The sequence below is a fragment of the Musca autumnalis genome, unplaced genomic scaffold (genome assembly GCF_047663935.1).
Source record: "Musca autumnalis isolate F117 unplaced genomic scaffold, ASM4766393v1 scaffold_3, whole genome shotgun sequence".
Taxonomy (NCBI): Eukaryota; Metazoa; Arthropoda; class Insecta; order Diptera; family Muscidae; genus Musca; species Musca autumnalis.
Genome location: NW_027411866.1, coordinates 251,081,700 through 251,101,070, shown reverse-complemented (window position 1 = coordinate 251,101,070; position 19,371 = coordinate 251,081,700). Strand labels below are relative to the sequence as shown.

General features: G+C 35.3%; 1 protein-coding gene across 4 annotated transcripts; it reads left to right on the top strand.

The window, feature by feature from the left end:
• Nucleotides 1–1,713: 1,713 nt before the first annotated feature.
• LOC141399324 (uncharacterized) lies at nucleotides 1,714–18,601 on the top strand. 4 transcript variants are annotated; one of them, XM_073977831.1, is made up of 4 exons: nucleotides 1,840–1,912; nucleotides 1,967–2,232; nucleotides 14,976–15,100; nucleotides 15,177–18,601. In XM_073977831.1, the coding sequence occupies exons 3-4, from the start codon at nucleotides 15,089–15,091 to the stop codon at nucleotides 18,564–18,566; spliced, it is 3,402 nt and encodes a 1,133-aa protein (XP_073833932.1). In that variant the 5' UTR covers nucleotides 1,840–1,912; nucleotides 1,967–2,232; nucleotides 14,976–15,088; the 3' UTR covers nucleotides 18,567–18,601. The 4 variants fall into 4 exon arrangements, with proteins under 4 accessions (XP_073833934.1, XP_073833931.1, XP_073833932.1 ...); XM_073977832.1 differs by having other exon boundaries at nucleotides 1,843–1,892; XM_073977833.1 differs by lacking the exon at nucleotides 1,967–2,232 and having other exon boundaries at nucleotides 1,714–1,912.
• Nucleotides 18,602–19,371: the final 770 nt, after the last annotated feature.

Sequence of the window (19,371 nt, the reverse complement as noted above, 5' to 3'; positions counted from 1 at the left end):
ACTACCGAAAAATGCAACTGTTTTATGTAATTGTTGTATGATGGAGAAAAACAAAAATACTTAAACAATAAGAAAAGTTAAAATAAATTGTTAAAATAACTTGCAAGAATTAAGTTTTTTTTTAATTAATTCTCTTTCGAGTTGAGCTTATTAGACCTATTATATACATTGAAAAATTAGGAGTCTACAGAAGTCCCACGCATTCAACCATTACGCTACGTTTCACGGGTGGTTAAGCCGATCTTCAGGCGTATTGAATGTTGTTTTTGTGGCAGACGAAGGCAAAGCTTGGGAACTAGTATATATAATGAAGTGCGATATACATATATACTAGTTCCCAAGCTTTGCCTTCGTCTGCCACAAAAACAACATTCAATACGCCTGAATATAGGCTTAACCACCCGTGAAACGTAGCGTAATGGTTGAATGCGTGGGACTTCGGTACACTCCTAATTTTTCAATGTATATAATAGGTCTAATAAGCGCAACTCGAAAGAGAATTAATTAAATATCACTATAAATTACCTTCGCCTTAATAAGGCAAAAATAAAAAAAATAAGTTTTTGGTTTTTGAATTAAGTCAACTCAGTTGATAAATATTTATGCTGTGAAATTCCTGTTTTTTCTAATTAAAATTATCGTGTCCGTGGATTGTGTGCGTGTGTATGTGTTTTTACGTGCGTGTGTATATGTAAACAAATAACGCAAAAAGCAAATGTAAATAAACTTCATTAATTTCTAGGATTTCGTAAAACTAAATCATATAATGTGCTAATCTAAAAAGGCTTTTAATCCTGTTAATGCATGGTATAAGTATAGAGGTAGATTTAAATGAAAAACATCTATAGAACCCTTGTTTTTCTTGAATTCCTAAAACTTCAAAATAAAAGCAACATGTGGGTTTGTTTACAATGCATTTTTGAGCATTTTATAAAAAACGCCAAAAATGAATGAAGAGTTAAGTTTTCTCCACATAATCGAGTTGTGGATATGATAAACTGATTGTTTCTATGCAAATCTCACCAATTTCTTCCATACAAATGGTTTAAAAACAATTTTAAAAATCATTGAATTCGATTGTTTTTAAAATTGTTTGGCATATCATTCAAACACCACACACACATACACAGTTTGTTTATATTGTTTTGAAGTTTTAGGCATACTCGAATGAAAAAAATTTAAATTGACTAAAGCTTTGGCTAACCTTTCTTATTAAACCATGTGTTAATGTGCTCTTTACACTAGCACGAAAAACAGGTTTTAGGACTGTTTCGTCATTTATTTGCTAAAACAGGCAACATTTTGCGTCATTTAGAATACAAAAATAATTTGACGATAGCTGCGTATTCGAAACAAGGCACGAAAACACCATACTGCTTTACCCTGCTTTTTCGTCATAAAGTCTAGGTCCACACTTGAGTAAATCTCATTAAAAAGTTTCATGAAGTTAGGCGTTCTTAGGTCGAATTCCCCACTACAACAATATTATGATTTTGCTCTACAATGGAAGTCGATCTAGAAACGCATAATTTCATGAAGTTTTTTCAATGAAATTACTCTAGTGTGGACCGAGACAAACTACTGTTCAACATTTTTAAAGATCGATTTTTGATTCCTACGTAATAATCGAAAAATCGATTTTTGAGTTCTAAATAAGAATCTAAAGATCGAAAGATCGATTCTTGAGTTCTAAGTAAGAATCAAAAGATCGATTTTTGTTTGGTAATACGTATCCCTACCTGGCACATGCGCTCAACAAACCGTATGTGCCGCGGCCTTTACCGGGGTATAATATATGAAGGCGATTGCATTTAATCGTATCGGCGTTAAAAAAATATTACTGACCGAGAGATTGTATAAGTAGTAACAGATATGCAACAACGCAATAACCAGTAAAATTTCAACAAATAATGTAAATAATTGCAATCTATTAACTAGTTATTTTGCCAATGGTTTTCTCTTAAAGATTATAGTTTAGTGAATCATCGAATTGTTCGGTTGTTACCCCCAGTGAACAGTGAAAACAAGCCAATGGGTTTAATAAAGCAGACAATAAAAATAATCAAATTGAATGATATTGTGAATACTTAATTTAATTAATTTAATATTACATGAAAACATATATTTTACTAATTAAAATTATCTATAAAACTGTAAAAAAATGAATTAAATTCATAGACTAGAACAAAAAGCACAGATTTAAAGAAATAATAGTACATATACATATACTAGGTAAGACATTGCTGTTACCTTTTGCCCTGTTCCCGAAATTTATAATATATGTTGGATAACAAAATTGGAGTGCCTTAAGGCACTACAATGATGGAACTAGTTAAAATATATTTTATATATATATATATATACCCTCACCTAGAGAAGCAGGTTTTGCTGTAGGCCAATAACCCACACAAGTAAAAAAACATTATTACTGAAACGATTACAAATTCATATCAAAATATATTTTAGTTTCATGTAATTTTTTCGTAAATATTTTCTATGCAATATATATATATATATATATATATATATATATATATATATATATACAGTGTTGTGCATATCAAAAGCAACAAATCGAGGATTTTGAATTAATTCAATTTTTGGATCCGTTAAAATTTTTAAAAATGTAATATTTTGTGCCCAGTTGTTTTTTTATTGTGTACTGAGAGCTTTCAACAAGTTGTTTCTGTACTTTGTAGTTGGATGGGATAACAACAACAACAATATTGACTGATCCTCGAGAACGGGGATTGCAAAACAAAAGCAACAATAGAATATTATTAAAAATGGTAGTGCCATCGGTGTAAATTAACTGTACTTTTGACTTAAATTTATCTTCTGGGACATGGTAGTGTCATTTTAGAAAGAATTTGAATTTGTTATCCTAACAGGGTTGCCACTTTCTACCACTTTTCCCAGGGTCTGGGGAAAATATCATAATACCCTCAAATCAAAATTTTTTCCCTCATATAAAAATTTAAATTTTAAAATATTCATTTGGAAATTGGATTAATATCAACCGTTCTTTTGTTTACCGCATAATAAAAAAGTTAAACAACCGAATAGTGGTAAACACAATACATCCTGGTGTAAACCCCTTGAGGCCATCGGCACATTGTGGCTAGAAATGTTGAGGAAACTTTAAAAATAATGCGAATAGGAACCCCCAAGTATTAGTTGGGGCTCTTATTTCCGATATATGGCTCAGAGTACTTCGCAGTAGAAGTTTTGAAAACAATTTGAAAAGTTATACAGCTTCCAACTCAAACAACACAACGGTCAAGAACCCATTGTTTCAACCAACAGTGGGTAAACTATCGTCATATGGCTAAATTATTCAGTTTTTTTTATATTTTTTGTTATTTAATTTTATTTTTAATAATATTGATTAAACATAAAATAAAAAAATCATATTGGGTCGTTAAAACCACTTAAAACATTGAATTTTCTACCGGTGTTTCACAAATTGTCTTCCTTTGGGTATGACAATAGTTTCTTGGCCAGTGTATAACTTTTCAAATTGTTTTCAAAACTTCTACTGCGAAGTACTCTGAGCCATATATCGGAAATAAGAGCCCCAACTAATACTTGGGGGTTCCTATTCGCATTATTTTTAAAGTTTACTCAGCATTTCTAGCCACAATGTCCCGTTGGCCACAAGGGGCTTACACCTGGATGTATTGTATTTACCACTATTCGGTTGTTTAACTTTTTTATTATGCGGTAAACAAAAGAACGGTTGATATTAATCCAATTTCCAAATGAATATTTTAAAATTTAAATTTTTATATGAGGGAAAAAATTTTGATTTGAGGGTATTATGATATTTTCCCCAGACCCTGGGAAAAGTGGTAGAAAGTGGCAACCCTGTTAGGATAACAAATTCAAATTCTTTCTAAAATGACACTACCATGTCCCAAAAGATAAATTTAAGTCAAAAGTACAGTTAATTTACACCGATGGCACTACCATTTTTAATAATATTCTATTGTTGCTTTTGTTTTGCAATCCCCGTTCTCGAGGATCAGTCAATATTGTTGTTGTTGTTATCCCATCCAACTACAAAGTACAGAAACAACTTGTTGAAAGCTCTCAGTACACAATAAAAAAACAACTGGGCACAAAATATTACATTTTTAAAAATTTTAACGGATCCGAAAATTGAATTAATTCAAAATCCTCGATTTGTTGCTTTTGATATGCACAACACTGTATATATATATATATATATATATATATATATACACTTGTTTCTGCCATATCTGCTATAAATAACGATTTTACTCATTTTTTGAAGGGTGTTCGAATATGAGTTTTGCATACTGTATTTGCAAGTTCTTACAACTGTTTCTATTTTATTTAACAAGTTTGTTATCGAACAGCATTTTATAAAAGTCTGTACAAACTTTTGTGTTATCGAACAGACCTATTAAATGACAAAAGTGGTAAAAGTGGTGAATACTTTTCTTTCTTTCGTAAAACAAATAATTTTTCTTTGCAATGAATTGTATTTCATGTTTTGTTCGGCTTTTGTTTTTAAAATACAAAACACACACACACACACACACAAACTAACGTTCTGTCAAAGTTAAACTTTTTCAACATAGCCCGGGTCCACACTAGCGTGAATTTCATTAAAAAATTTCATATAATTAGGAGTTCTTAAATCAAATTCCCCACTACAGCAATTTTATGATTTTATGCCATGTTCAGACTAGCGGTAATTCGCTCTCTATTCGTTGTTCGACCACAAATTACGATACAATTACTTCATATTTTGAGAACGAACAACGATTTGTGTACATTGTTCAATTTAAATTACTTGCAGAACGACGATAAAATATGTCCTATCTCTAACAAATGAGAGAATTTATCGAAATAAATTAATTATGACAGAAAAAAATATAAAATTCATTTAAAACCCAAACATTTTTAGAAAAACTGCAAAACATGAATAAAAAGTAAACGGTTTAACGACTAGTATACATTCAAATCATAGCACATTTTCTCTTTTCTTTTATTGCAGTTGCATATCTTATTCACCGTTTTAAATTCGCGTAAAAATTTAGAAACAAAAATCAAATTCCTGCCAGAAAGTCTGTATACCAAAAAATTATTTTGGCAGAAAAATTAAAAAATGTGCCGAAAACACCAAAATTGTAAGAAAAAATAGAAAAGATGAATGAAAATAATATAATTAAATATTTAATAGATATCTAAAGAAAAACAAATAGTTAATCAGTTCATATCAATTAATTTTACTCGTTTTTTGGACAAAACTTTCTTTAAAATCAGTAAATAAAAACTATGAAAATATGAATCATGTTGCGATGAATTATGTACCATGTCGTATGAACGGGTTAATTCGTGTACGTAATTATGAGAACGAACTACGTTATTCAAATGCTGGTATGAACATGGCATTACTCTACTATGGAATAGAGCTGGCAAAAAATCGATGGCACTATCGATAATATCGATTATTTTTTAAAAAATCAATATCGATAGATAGTTTTGCCTATCGATATTATCGGAACAAAAATCCCCAACCTAAAATTCATTGAAATAAACAGAAATTTCGCTGCTTTTCGGTTATGTGTGTGTGAGATAGTAAGTCTGTGGTCACACGTACACATTTTTCGGTAAAGTAAAATTTATTTTTTTATAAAACAAAAGCAATTGTTTATTCTCCTTTACATTTCTGCAAACTACTTGTGCAAAATTTCAAGAAAATCATTGACATTTGCCAGCTCTTCTATGGAAGTCGATCTAGAGACGCATAATTTCATGAAATTTTTTCAATGAAATCACTCTAGTGTGGACCGGGACTTATAAAAATTATACGCTCGACGTATTTCGGTAGTTCTCATAAGAATACATGTGCTCTACTTTTTTCACCACACACACCCGTACATGGTACAATTACCAGATAGATGCATCAGCCAACAACTACAACAAAAACCAGTTCAGTACTGTGAAATGTCAAAAATGTTAACAAACCCACTGGGTTTCAAATGTCAATTCCATTGCTTATATTTCAAATAAATCCTCATAAAGAAGGTTAACCCTGCAAATTGCTATAATATAACAAGTAAAAAAAAATCAGTCGGCTATGATACACCCTCAGGCTGTGCAAATTGAAACACTTTTTTCACAAAAAACTTATGTATTTAAAGGGTTTCAAAATGTTCGTCCTATGAACCGACCAAAATGTTGGTTAGGATTAAAGTTTAAAAATTTTGGGGAAAAGGTACTTAAAGGAATGGACCGACATAGACCATGGGGGTGCCATAGGGGGTTTTTACACCCCTAGGTCTGTTTTCTCAAGAAGTATAGGCTTGCCCTGAAACAGCTTTTACCATCCTAATTGAGGCAGCGAATGTAAGTTGCTTCAACAAAAATCAAAGTGATTCAATAGCAGGTCTTAAAGTGAACTTATCCAAACTTTTGTGTGCGAGGTACGGGATTGAGTGGACAAATATAGTCCATATTCGAACTTGATCTATATCTGGTAGATATTATGAGAATGTGTAAAGTATGGACCAAATCGGTCACTCCCATCAAGAGTTATCCGAATATTTTTGAACTTTTGTGGGGTAGGTACCTGGTGGACCGATATGGCTTATCTACGAACTTAAACTAAGTTTGGAAACAATATTACGAAGGCCAAATTTTGTTCGAGAATTATCTTGCGTTTCCACCCATAAACATGGTGTCATAGGGTTTGTTTTTCAACTTTCAGGCTATTTTTCAGGAAGTATGGACTTGCCCCTGAGGTGAATACAAGATGTTACAACAAAAACCAAGGCGATTCGAGAGCAGGTCCTCATCTAAGTCTGGTAGAAATTTCATAATGTGCAAAGTATGGACCAAATCGGTTACTTCCTTCAAGAGTTATCGTACGCACAAATTTTCCGAACATTTTCGAACTTTTGTGGGGGAGGTACTGAAAGGAGTGGACCGATATAATCCATCTTTGAACTTGAACTAAGTTTGGACAAAATATTACGAAAGCCAAGTTTTAGACCGAATCGGCAGATCCGTTCGAGAGTTATCTTGCGCTCCAACCACTTCACACGGTGTCATAGGGTTTTTTGTAAATTTCAGGCTATTTTCTCAGGAAGTATGGACTTGCCCTTAATGAAACTTACAGCGTCGTATAGAGGACAGCGAATACAACTTGCGTAAACAAAAATCAAAGCGATTCGAGACCAGGTCCTAATCTGAACTTTTCCGAAATTTTGTGTGGGAGGTACCCGAAGCAGTGGGCCGATTAAGTCCATATTTGGAACCTCATCTAAGTCTGGTAGAAATTTCACGATGTGCAAAGTATGGACCAAATCGGTTACTTCCTTCAAGAGTTATCGTGCCCACAAATTTTCCGAACATTTTGGAACTTTTGTGGGGGAGGTACCTGAAGGAGTGGACCTATATGGCCCATCTTCGAACTTAAATCAAATCTGGACAAAATATTTCGATACCCAAAATTTGAACCGAATCGATTGATCCGTTCGAGAGTTATCGTGCGCACCAGCCAGCCAGACAGACAGACGGACGGACATTGCTAGATCTACTCAAAATTTTCTGAAACGAATATCGTACAAACATACTTGGGGACTAAAACCATTATTTCGATGAGGCACATTTTTGGTCGTATCAAAGTGTAAATACCCTCTTTAGCCTAAAGGCTGAGGGTATAAACATGGCCTTACAAAAATTCATCAATGTTTCACAATTTTTCTTTTAAATTTTTGTGTGTTTCAATCATAGACTAATAAATTCATAGACAAAGAGAGTTGTAGTGTGCTTCTTTTTTGTGGGTGTCGCCGGTATGCACAGTGCCTGATCTTTTCACACAATGTTTTGGGGTAAATTACAATATTTTATTGAATTTGTTTATATGAGGATGTAGATCTGGCCAAAGATTATCCATATTTTGTCTTTTATCAGAATAAATAGTTTAAAATCTATAGTAACTTTAAATAAAACTACTAACAGCTACTAACGCCATCAACCAATTTTCGAATATTTCGAAGATAAATGCTGAGAGCAAATAAATGTCTATAAATTTATTAGTCTATCGTCTATGTGATGGAAAACGATTCGACTCGTTTTGCCATAAATCGAAATCGTATATTTCCAATTTTTGTGAATATTTTAATGAAATTGAAAATGGATTTTAATAATATTATTCAAATAAGGGGCTTTTGCGAAGCAAAACTATATATATCATCAACGGCACTCCGATTATATACCATTTCGATTTTGCAAATCGAGTCGATTCGGTTTTCATCACATACCCGTATGCTTGCTAAGTTATCGTAAAGACCTAATCATTGTAGATCCCACAAACTATATATATTCTTGATCAGCGTACAATTCTACATGACTTTCCATGTCCGTCCGTCTGTGGAAATCACTCTAGCGTCCGAATGGATTGACGTAGGTGGATGAAATTTTGGGAAAATCTATTATATGTCCGTAGGACTTTTGGCTATGTAGGTCCACGCTTCCGTATAGCCCCCATACAAAATGACGCGTGACGCGTCGTTGATTTAAGAAATTTTTAAGATATTTGTCCCATTTAACCAAAGTTCGGCCCGACCGAACTTAACACTTTTCTTACTTGTTTCTTAATAAACACATTGGCGCACGGGAATGACTAAAAAATTGGCACAGGACTAAAATGTCTCAAAAACATAATTTAAAAAATAAAATTATGTATATTAATGAAACCAAAATTGACTTGGCTCATTCTTCTAGAATAACTCGGCGTACTTCAATTATATAAAATATTTTAATATATTAATGGATATCAGTGTTTATACCCTCAGCCTTTAGGCTAAAGAGGGTATTTACACTTTGATACGACCAAAAATGTGCCTCATCGAAATAATGGTTTTAGACCCCAAGTATGTTTGCACGATATTCGTTTCAGACAATTTTGAGTAGATCTAGCAATGTCCGTCCGTCTGTCTGTCTGTCCGTCTGTCTGTCTGTCTGGCTGGCTGGTGCGCACGATAACTCTCGAACGGATCAATCGTTTCGGTTCAAATTTTGGGTATCGAAATATTTTGTCCAGATTCGATTTAAGTTCGAAGATGGGCCATATAGGTCCACTCCTTCAGGTACCTCCCCCACAAATGTTCAAAAATTGTCGCAAAAATTGTGCGCGCGATAACTCTTGTAGGGAATAACCGATTCGGTCCATACTTTGCACATGGTGTAATTTCTACCAAACTTAGATGAGGTTCCAATATGGACTCAATCGGTCCACTTCTTCGGGTACCCCCCACACAAAATTTCGGAAAAGTTCAGTTTAGGACCTGGTCTCGAATCGCTTTGATTTTTGTTTACGCAAGTTGTATTCGCTGTCCTCTATACGACGCTGTAAGTTTTATTAGGGGCAAGTCCATACTTCCTGAGAAAATAGCCTGAAAGTTACAAAATACCCTATGACACCGTGTGTAGTGGTTGGAGCGCAAGATAACTTTCGAACGGATCTGCCGATTCGGTCCAAAATTTGGCTTTCGTAATATTTTGTCCAAACTTAGTTCAAGTTCAAAGATGGATTATATCGGTCCACTCCTTCCGGTACCTCCCCCACAAAAGTTCGAAAATGTTCGGAAAATTTGTGCGTACGATAACTTTTGAAGGGAGTTACCGATTTGGTCCATCCTTTGCACATTATGAAATTTCTACCAGACTTAGATGAGGTTCCAATATGGACTCAATCGGTAAACTCCTTCGAGTACCTCCCACACAAAATTTCGGAAAAGTTCAGTTTAGGACCTGCTCTCGAATCGCCTTGGTTTTTGTTGTAACATCTTGTATTCACTGTTCCCTATACGAAGGTACATGTTTCATCAGGGGCAAGTCCATACTTCCCGAGAAAATGGCCGGAAAGTTGCAAAAAGCCCCTACGACACCTTGTGTAGTGGTAGGAGCGCAAGATAACTCTCGGACGGATCTGTCGATTCGGTCCAAAATTTGGCCTACGTAATATTTTACCAAAACATAGTTTAAATTCGAAGATGGGCTATATCGGTCCACTCCTTCAGGTACCTCCCCCACAGAACGTCAGAAATGTTCGGAAAAATTTTGCGCACGATAACTCTTGAAGGGAGTGACCGATGTAATCCATACTTTGCACATCCTAATATATCTACCAGATATATATCAGGTTCGAATATGGACTAAATTTGTCTACTCCTTCTGGTACCTCTCACACAAAATTTCGGATATGTTCACTTTAAGACCTGCTATCGAATCACTTGGATTTTTGTTGAAGCTATTTGCACACGCTACCACCATTACGACGGTAAAAGTTTTTTCAGGGGTAAGTCCATATTTCTTGCGAAAACAGCCCGAAAGGTGTAAAAAACCCCTATGTCACCATATGTGGCGGTCGAAGAACACGATAACTCTCGAACTGTTCAACCGATTTGGTCCAACATTTGGTCTTCGTCATATTATATCCAAACTTAGTCACATGGGCAATACCGGTCCACAACTTTCGGTACTTCTCCCCAATATTTAAAATATATCACTTTGGATCTCCTAATATTTTATCAAAATTTAGTTAAACTTCTAAAATGGCCAATATAGGTCCTCCCTAAGAGTACCTGCCCTACAAAAGTTCAACATTTGTGTCTTAGCGCAGTTAATTCCTATTCCACATTATTGTCGGCAAGTTCAAATGTCCAAAAAGGGCCAAATTCTGAAGAGACCTGAAATACATTCTATCTGTCCGGAGGTAAAAGTTTCGCTTCACTTTGGCTGAGGGTATATATCTGTCGGCAAAGCCGACTGACACTTTTTTACTTGTTTTTTAACACAAAACGGTTGGGGACACGCACGGTAAAGACGTTTTGCTCCTTGCGACCAATTTTTTGCATATAAATATCGTCTGCTCCGTCGGAAAAGGTCGTAAGTCCCTTTCAATAAATTTTTCAGGAGGAAGAAAAAACATTCCAGCGCTTTCTGTATTAAAGATTTTATTATGGTGGTAAAGGCAGTATTTTTCTTTTATTTATTCCGCTTCAATACCTGTACTTTGTTTGATAAAATTCCGTCGCGTTTGGGAGATAATTGGATGTCTTTGGACTTACGACCTTTTCCTTGTACAGTTTTGTATTTTTGTAGGGACTTACGACCTTTTCCTACAATTTACGGACGTTTTTAAAATAAAATATTTATACTTTACAAAAGAACGTGGAAAGGGTATTATAAGTTTGTTTTGTACAATATTCGTGTAACATCGCGAAGTATTCGTCGTAGACCCCCTCCCCTTGTCACTTTTTCATATCTTGACGAGATAAAGCGATCTAGCTATGTGTGTCCGTCCATCCATTAACAATTGTAATAAAACTCCAGGCCTCAATTTTGAACCGATCATCACGAAATTTTCTAGAGAGGTCGGGTTCCGACCAGAAGTGACCCCATTAGATGTTGATTATGATCGAAAGGTGTGAAATGGACCAAACCCACAATTTTTACCCGACTTTGTAGCTGTCCTGTAGATCGCAGTAATATTCCGATCGGAGAGAAAATTTAAGATTGATTTGAGTTTAAGACAAAGAATAAGCTTGCAATTTAACATGGTGATGAGATAATTATTAGCGGGTTGAATGGACCAAAACTTTTGTGTGAAATCTTATATATAAAAGACAATGTGTGTATGTGTGTATGTTCCGCATAGACTCAAAAACGGCTGAACCGATTTTTTTGAAAATTTCAGAGAATATACAAGGAACAACCGAGGTGAAAATAGGCTTTATATTTTTTGAATTGGGGAGGGGGCGGGGGCAGGCCCTATTTTTAAAAAACGTGTTTTTGCAAAAGTTATGAAAGTATCGGTCAGAAAATTAATTTGCGAGGCAACGGTTGTTCAATCTTCGGCCCTAAGTACTTATTCCATGTAATTTTCAGATTATGCACAGGGATGTCCTTTGGTGGAAGTAGGCTACATATTTTGTAGTAGGCTATATATTTCGGAGGAGCGGGTTACACCTGTGCCCTATTTTTTAAATGCGCTATATATATAAAACTTACGAACTATTCCGTTTCCCCAATCCTGGGTACATATTTTAGCAATAAGACCCGACCAGAGAAAAACTCTAAGTCGGTATAACAATGACCGTCTGTCCGTCTTTTGAAATTAGGATACGGCTCGCAATTTTTTTTCTATTACTTCTAGAATGTTTGGTATTGACGCCTTCGTATAGCCCCCATAGAACGGTACCTCCCGATTTCCGGTATTTTGAAGGTGTGTGGCCTCAATATTCCTCCGAAATGGCTGAAATTTGGTATTTATTCTTCGTTTCGGGTATAAAACGTTCTCCCATAAATTTGTCTATATAGGTCCACGCCTTCATATAGCCCCATAGAACGGTGCCTCCCGAATTTCGGTATTTTGAAGGTTAGCCACATTATTTTACCGAAATTGTTGAAATTTGGTATTTAGTCTACTTCATAAACGAAAGGAAACTAATCGAAGTAAAATTCAATACAACTGATGGTGGAGGGTATAACAAGTTCGGGCTAGCCGAATTTAACGACGTTCTTACTTGTTATTGATATTCACTTGCATACCCAACTAATTTGCGATACAAAAAAATTTAATTGACATAAGAAAAGGTAATATAAACTGTTTCAAGGGCCAGCAACGTGGACCGGTTCGTCTAATATTTAATATAAAACATGACACGTTGTACTTACGACCTTGTATTTTTGCCTTACGACCTTTTCCTTCAATTAAATTTCATGATTAATTCCTAGAGAAACCACAAATCACCAGTTGATAAAGTTAAGTAAGATTTACGACAATAAAACAGTAAAAAAATTTGATTTTTTTTACAAATTTTTCAATATATGCGGTATTTGAACACATACAGCATCCCAATTTGTATCAATGAAAAGGCCAGAAGTCCATCTTTCATAATTAGTTCGCTTATAGGGGAAAATAGATTTCAAATGTAAATTTTCGTTGCAATATAAAAATTATCACATTTTTGTTCAAAAGTTTGGTGCACAGGCTCCGCCAAATATCATCCGATTATCATCCAAAGGTGTAGGCTAGTTCTTTACATTGTACCCCAACCATGGATGACGTTTAACATTATATCTGAACTACATTAGCTGTAGTATTCTTTTTAAGTATACATTTTCCTGTGGACTTACGACCTTTTCGTACTCAAATTTGTACGTTTTGTGGACTTACGACCTTTTCCAACAAGGGCAAAACATATAGAAAAACGCGACATACTACCATTTTCTTTGTATCATACGACGTGTTTTGACTTGTAGTATCATCCTGTAACAAAAACGCGATTTCCAAAAAAAGTGGACTTACGACCTTTTCCGACGGAGCAGACGATATGTAAAACGAAAATCGTTAAAGGAAAATTTGTTTTACTTATTCCGTTTCTAAATATTTATTTTTTTTTCAATATTTATAACCCTAAATGCCTCAGGACACAGAAACTAGTATTTTCGCAATATTCACCCATGTACCGTCATTTTACCTTGAATAACATCGGAAAGTGCAAGATCACCAGAAATTTCTGTTGGCTGCGGTTGAGATACTGATTTGAAAGCAGATTGATATTTGGAATCTCGATTAGGTGATCCATTCGTGATGTCCTTCAGAACATTTGCAGCTTTGGAGGCTCCATTTGCGCGTAAGGTCATCTGCGTTGCAAACACTAGTTCCGATACGCTATGTAAATCCCGTAAATCTTTTGTGACTCTACGTTTGGTTCTTTCACTCGCTTTTTTCAAATTCTTCGAAAAATCTACGGGCCGATTTGCGTTGACGGTGAATATCGACGTCGTATGAACCACGAGCTATATCAGCTATACAAAGACATGAACATAGTTAAACGTATCGAGATGCAACGATTGCGTTGACTAGGCCATATCATAACAATGAGCGATGATGAATCCGCTAAAAAGGCGTATGAATACATGTCACATGGCGGTGCACGCAGATTTGGCAGGCCAAAGAATAGATGGCGCAAACAAGTGGATGAAGATATGAAAAGGTGCGGTATTCCAGAAAGCGAAGCGAAAAACAGAGATAATTGGAGATCTTTTCTTAGTTCGGTCTATAGAAGTATAGCAAAGACGGCCTTGTTTGTCCAACAAAACATGAAATACATTTCGCTCATTTACTCAAAGAGTGACACATTTCAAAAAATCAAGTTTCGAGAAAAACGCGTTTTAAGTTGTGGATTGAAATTTGACTCCCCAACTTAAAAAGATTATTACACAAAAACTAAAATAACTAGTTTGACCATATTTTGTAGAGAACTAGCCAAATATCAGAGCTAAATTTCTGTGCAAGATCAAGCATGATTTGATGTGTTTTAGTGCTTCATAAATGCAAAAAACTTTTTTTGATGATTTATGCCAAACTCCTAAAAAATAAGTTGTAACTCGTTGAGTTTTAGAGATATAAACTTGAAAATTTGACACATGATAAAGTAGAAGTCGTAGAAAAAATAGAAATTGCTAACTCAAAAAAAAACATTTTTTGAGTTATGCCACTCTTTGAGTAAATGAGCGATTTATTCTAAAGGGAAATTTTTTGTTCCTACGAAAACATTTAAATAAGTTTCTGTCGCGGCTTTCTGCTTTAAATTTGATTTCAATTATAATGTATTTCTGTAATACGGACGCGTAATTGTGGTAGGATGGTGAATATTTTTGCACGTCCCGTCGTTAGATAGGTATAATTGCTAAATATAAGTTTTTAATCTTGTAAAAGTTGTAAAAGTCGTAAACGATTTCATATAAATTTTGTGTACTGGAACGCAAAATGTGTAAAAGTGGTAAAAATTGTAAAAACTTTTTAGTTCTGGAACAGAGCTATTGTTGTATAATGGAAAAATTGCAAAAAATACGTGTTTCAGCAACATTCAGTAAAAATTATCAAGGACATGGACAAACCTAATGATTTCCTTTTATTTCAGATATTCTCAATAGACCTCGATGACTGTCAGTTTTGTTGGTCAGTGTGTACTACGCTTAAAACATTAACAAAATTTAACAATATATTATAAAACAATATTAAAAGTTGTTAATTATGGACGATAGGGTAAGAGGCAGAATAAACACATCTTATAAAAAACCATTATATATGTACATATATTCATCTATTAACTGTTTTTTAGACCGTTCCACCGGATGTAATGAAACCCTCCAGCAATGACGCTATAATTGAATTTGTTGATCTGTGTTCAGAAGGCGAAGAAGATAATTTTGAAAAAGAAAATATGGCTAAATCGTTGAAAGCAAAATCTTCTTTACCAATAGAAAAAAGTGATGATGATTTATCTGCTTCATATCCGACAACATCCAACGCCACAGTTGCCTGTACAGAAGAGACTTCTAACAAAACCTCGAAAGAGGTGGAAGGTGAAATTTCCAATAAATTCCTCCAACCATCTGAAGTTACCAAAGAACAAGCCAAGGAAGTTGCAAACGGTAATAAACGACATCGATTATCTGAAAGCTCAAAAGAACAAAGCGTTGTTGATCCTGTCTCAGAAAGTTCGATATTGATGTATATCTCAAAAGAGAGCGACGACTTCGATCAACTAAAATCTATTGGTGACAAAAGACGTTGCAGTGTAGATGTACATTCTGTAATTGCTAAACTATTAATTGAAGCCGATTCCACAACAGTGGTTAGTTCATCACAAGCATCCACCGAATCATTTAAATCTCCATCCGAACGACGTAAAACCTCTGAGCCCCAGGAACGCCAATCAAATAAGCAGACAAGTAATTCCATTCCCAAAAAAATAAATACTCCAGACAGAAATGATGATAGCGACGAGGACAGAAAATATGCATTACCGGAAACATCCACCAAACCAAAAGCTCAATGTACAGTTGTTCGGAAGAAATCTGTTAAAAGAAAACATAAGGCTCATAAGGCTAAGAAAAAATTTACAGTTGTTCGGAAGAAATCTGTTAAAAGAAAACATAAGGCTCTCTCTCATAAGGCCCTCAATGTACTCAACAATGACTGTCAAATGTATGCAAATAATAACAGAGGTTGTGTTCTCTGCAATGATAAACCAAGAAATTTGACCAATCACTACATACGTAAGCATAAAACTGAATCGTATATATCCCGGTTGTCAAGGTCTCAGCTGGATGATTTACTTTCTAACACACCATTTGTCACAGAAGTGAAGGGCCCGGCGGGCTACTACTACTCCATCGAATGTAAATTCTGTAACTTAAATTTGAATGAACCATTTTCTGAATTGTACGATCATTACTCCTCACATACGGGAGAATATGCCTATTATTGTAACAAATGCAGGCTGAGTCGACCCTATCGGCCAGATATTGAATCACATCAAAAGCATACGAAATTATGTTCCAATTCAGGCATACAAGTTATGTATAGTTATGAACCGGGTGAACCCTGGTATCTTTATTATTGTAATATTTGTAATTTTGTTCAGTTGAATGAGGCCAACATACTGAAACATCTGAGGGAACATCATGGTCCCCAACATTTAAATGGAAATATTCAAAAATGCATTTTGGCAGCAATAAGTGATGTTCCTGATACCAATACTAAGAGCCGAAGCAATGCCAGTTCTAGCAAGTCAGTGACTACCACCCCAGCCTTTAATCCTTTAATCATAAAATCAGAATCAATGGACGATGAAGATAATAGATTAACACCACCACCAAGGGAACAAACTGCGTTAAACTATGTCATTGTCAACTCTACAAGAGAAAATGCAACTAATGATGATTCAATATATACCCTTGAACAGCAGAAACTACATGAAGATACTTCACGCCAACAACAGACAGCCGCAGCAGTCGTCGTTGTCAATAAAACGCAAAAACAGCAACCACCCAACATGGCCACGACAATCGCATCTAAAAGCCCTAGCAATACATGTTCTACCAAGTCAATGACTACCACACCAGTCCCTTCGGTAGTAGGATCATCGTTACCACAACAGTCACAAGCCATTTCAGATTTAAACCCCACTGGACCCTTTGCTAAAGTTTTTGAACCTTTAGTCATAAAATCTGAATTAATGGACGATGAAGATAATAATTTAACACCACCAAGACAACAATCTGCAACGAATTCCCCAATTGATGATAGTGATGATGATTTAAAAACTATATCTGTTCCCTATCTTCCAACAACCTCCGAAGCCAAAAAAGACAAGCAGCAACAACAGACCAAAAATGAGAGCAACGATCAAACTGTAGAACAAAATAACATTAAGGAAAATATGGATGATATCACCAAAAATCTTTTGCAGCAAATAGATATTTGTGATGATACAAATATTAAGATATTACCACTTGAGGGAGATAAGAAAAGAAATGAAGACAACACAACCACCAAAGAGGTTAAAGAAACATCAGAGGCGACGACCAGCCTCTTTAAAAGACGTTATCATTTTGAAAATGACAAGGAGCAGCCTAAAAGTAACAAGACAACTACAAACATAACCGTTGCAGACACCATAACTTTGGATGATTCCAGTGATGAAGAAATGGAAATTCCAAAAACCGTGGAAGCGGAAACTGTAGATCTATTAAGCGTCGAGGAGCCTCAGCCTGAAATGCCTGTTGCTGAAGAAAAACCATTGTTTACCAGAGTTTCAGATGTTCGAAATGCTATGAAGAATAACAATGAATCGAATCCGCCCGAAAAACACAATGAGCAAAACCTGAAGAAGTCGTCTAGCCCACCACCTACACAAAGTTCTAGTCTACAAAAACTAAAAACATCGTCCAGTCCACCACAACCTGCACCGCGGTCTAGTGAAGAAGAAACAAAACAAATCATACTTGCATCCATTAATGAAATAAACTTTGGCTCTTTGAATAATTCAAACTTCGAAGAGCTTCTAACTTGCATTATCAAAGTTAGTGAGAGCAAAAATCCAACTTTGGAAAATTTACTTTTAAAAACAATTATTAAGCGTCTAACTTCAAGCGATAAGCTAGAAGTTAACAATGAAAAGAACATACCAACAGAGCCATTAGCGACATCGTCGTCAATGCTTGGAAACAATGATGGTTCAGCTTTGCCAAGCGTTATACCAGGAGATACAAATTTACCAACTACACCAACAAGTCCTTCAACAAAATCTCCCGAAGAAGAAGACAGAAGAAAGAGCAAATCTTTGAAATCAACAGAAAGAGAAATGATGCGTATCTATAAAGAATTGCATTGCACCGTCAAGGGTTTCGATCAAATAGAATATTATATGCCCAAAGCTATTGGTGGTAAACGACGTTCCAGTGTACATGAACGTTCCGTAATAGCTGAACAATCAAACGAAGGCGATTCCACAGCAGAAATTAGTTCATCACAAACATCCACCGAATCATTTGAATCCTCTTCAAAACGACGTAAAACCATTGACAGCCATTTTAAACACCAGAAACGTCAATCAAGTATACAGGCACGTAAGGCAATTTCTGTACAATTAAATACTCCAGAAGTGATTGATAGCGACGAGGATAGTAGAGATGCACTACCGGAACGAAAAAAAAACCACTGAAAGTGATTTCTGTATTTTTAAGGAAGAAAGAAAAAGAGAAATTAAATTACCTACCAAGGTTCCAAAAATAATACGCAAACGTCCAAAGAAGAAATCGATAAATATACAATTGTTGGGAAGAAGAAGAAGAAGGATGTTAGTGAAACGCCTAAGGCTTCAATACACGATACTAGTATACTTCATGTACAATTAATACCTGCAACTGCAACCCGAGTACCCACATCACCAAAATCGTCATCACCCTCTACTTCTTCTACTTCCTCCTCCTGCTCAGCTGGTAACAAGAAACCCGCACTCAAAGTACTCAACAATGACTGTCAAATGTTTGAAAATAATACCAAACCCCGTCAAGCCATAAGTGGAAATATACAAAAATGCATTTTGGCAGCAATATGTGATGCTCCTGACACCAATAATGGCGGCAGCGACTGTGCTATTGAGAGTTGCGATTCCCCAATACCTGCTCTACCATTACCACAAAGTGAGGTAATACCCAAAATGGAGACGAAACTCGAATTAATGGATGATAATATACTAGTGTGTAATGAGCCATGTATGGATGAGGAAGAGGCGAATTATGATGCCTCAACATGCAGCCTTGATCAATTGGATGATGAAGATAACAGATTAACACCACCACCAAGACAACAAACTACAACAAACTCCGCCATGCCCAATTCAATTATGTATAGACATTCATATCGTACCTATCCAATACATGTTAAATACTTCGGTCTGTATAAATGTCTTAGCGATGATTGCTATTTCACCACAGATTGACCGCAAGAATTTCAACAACATTTAC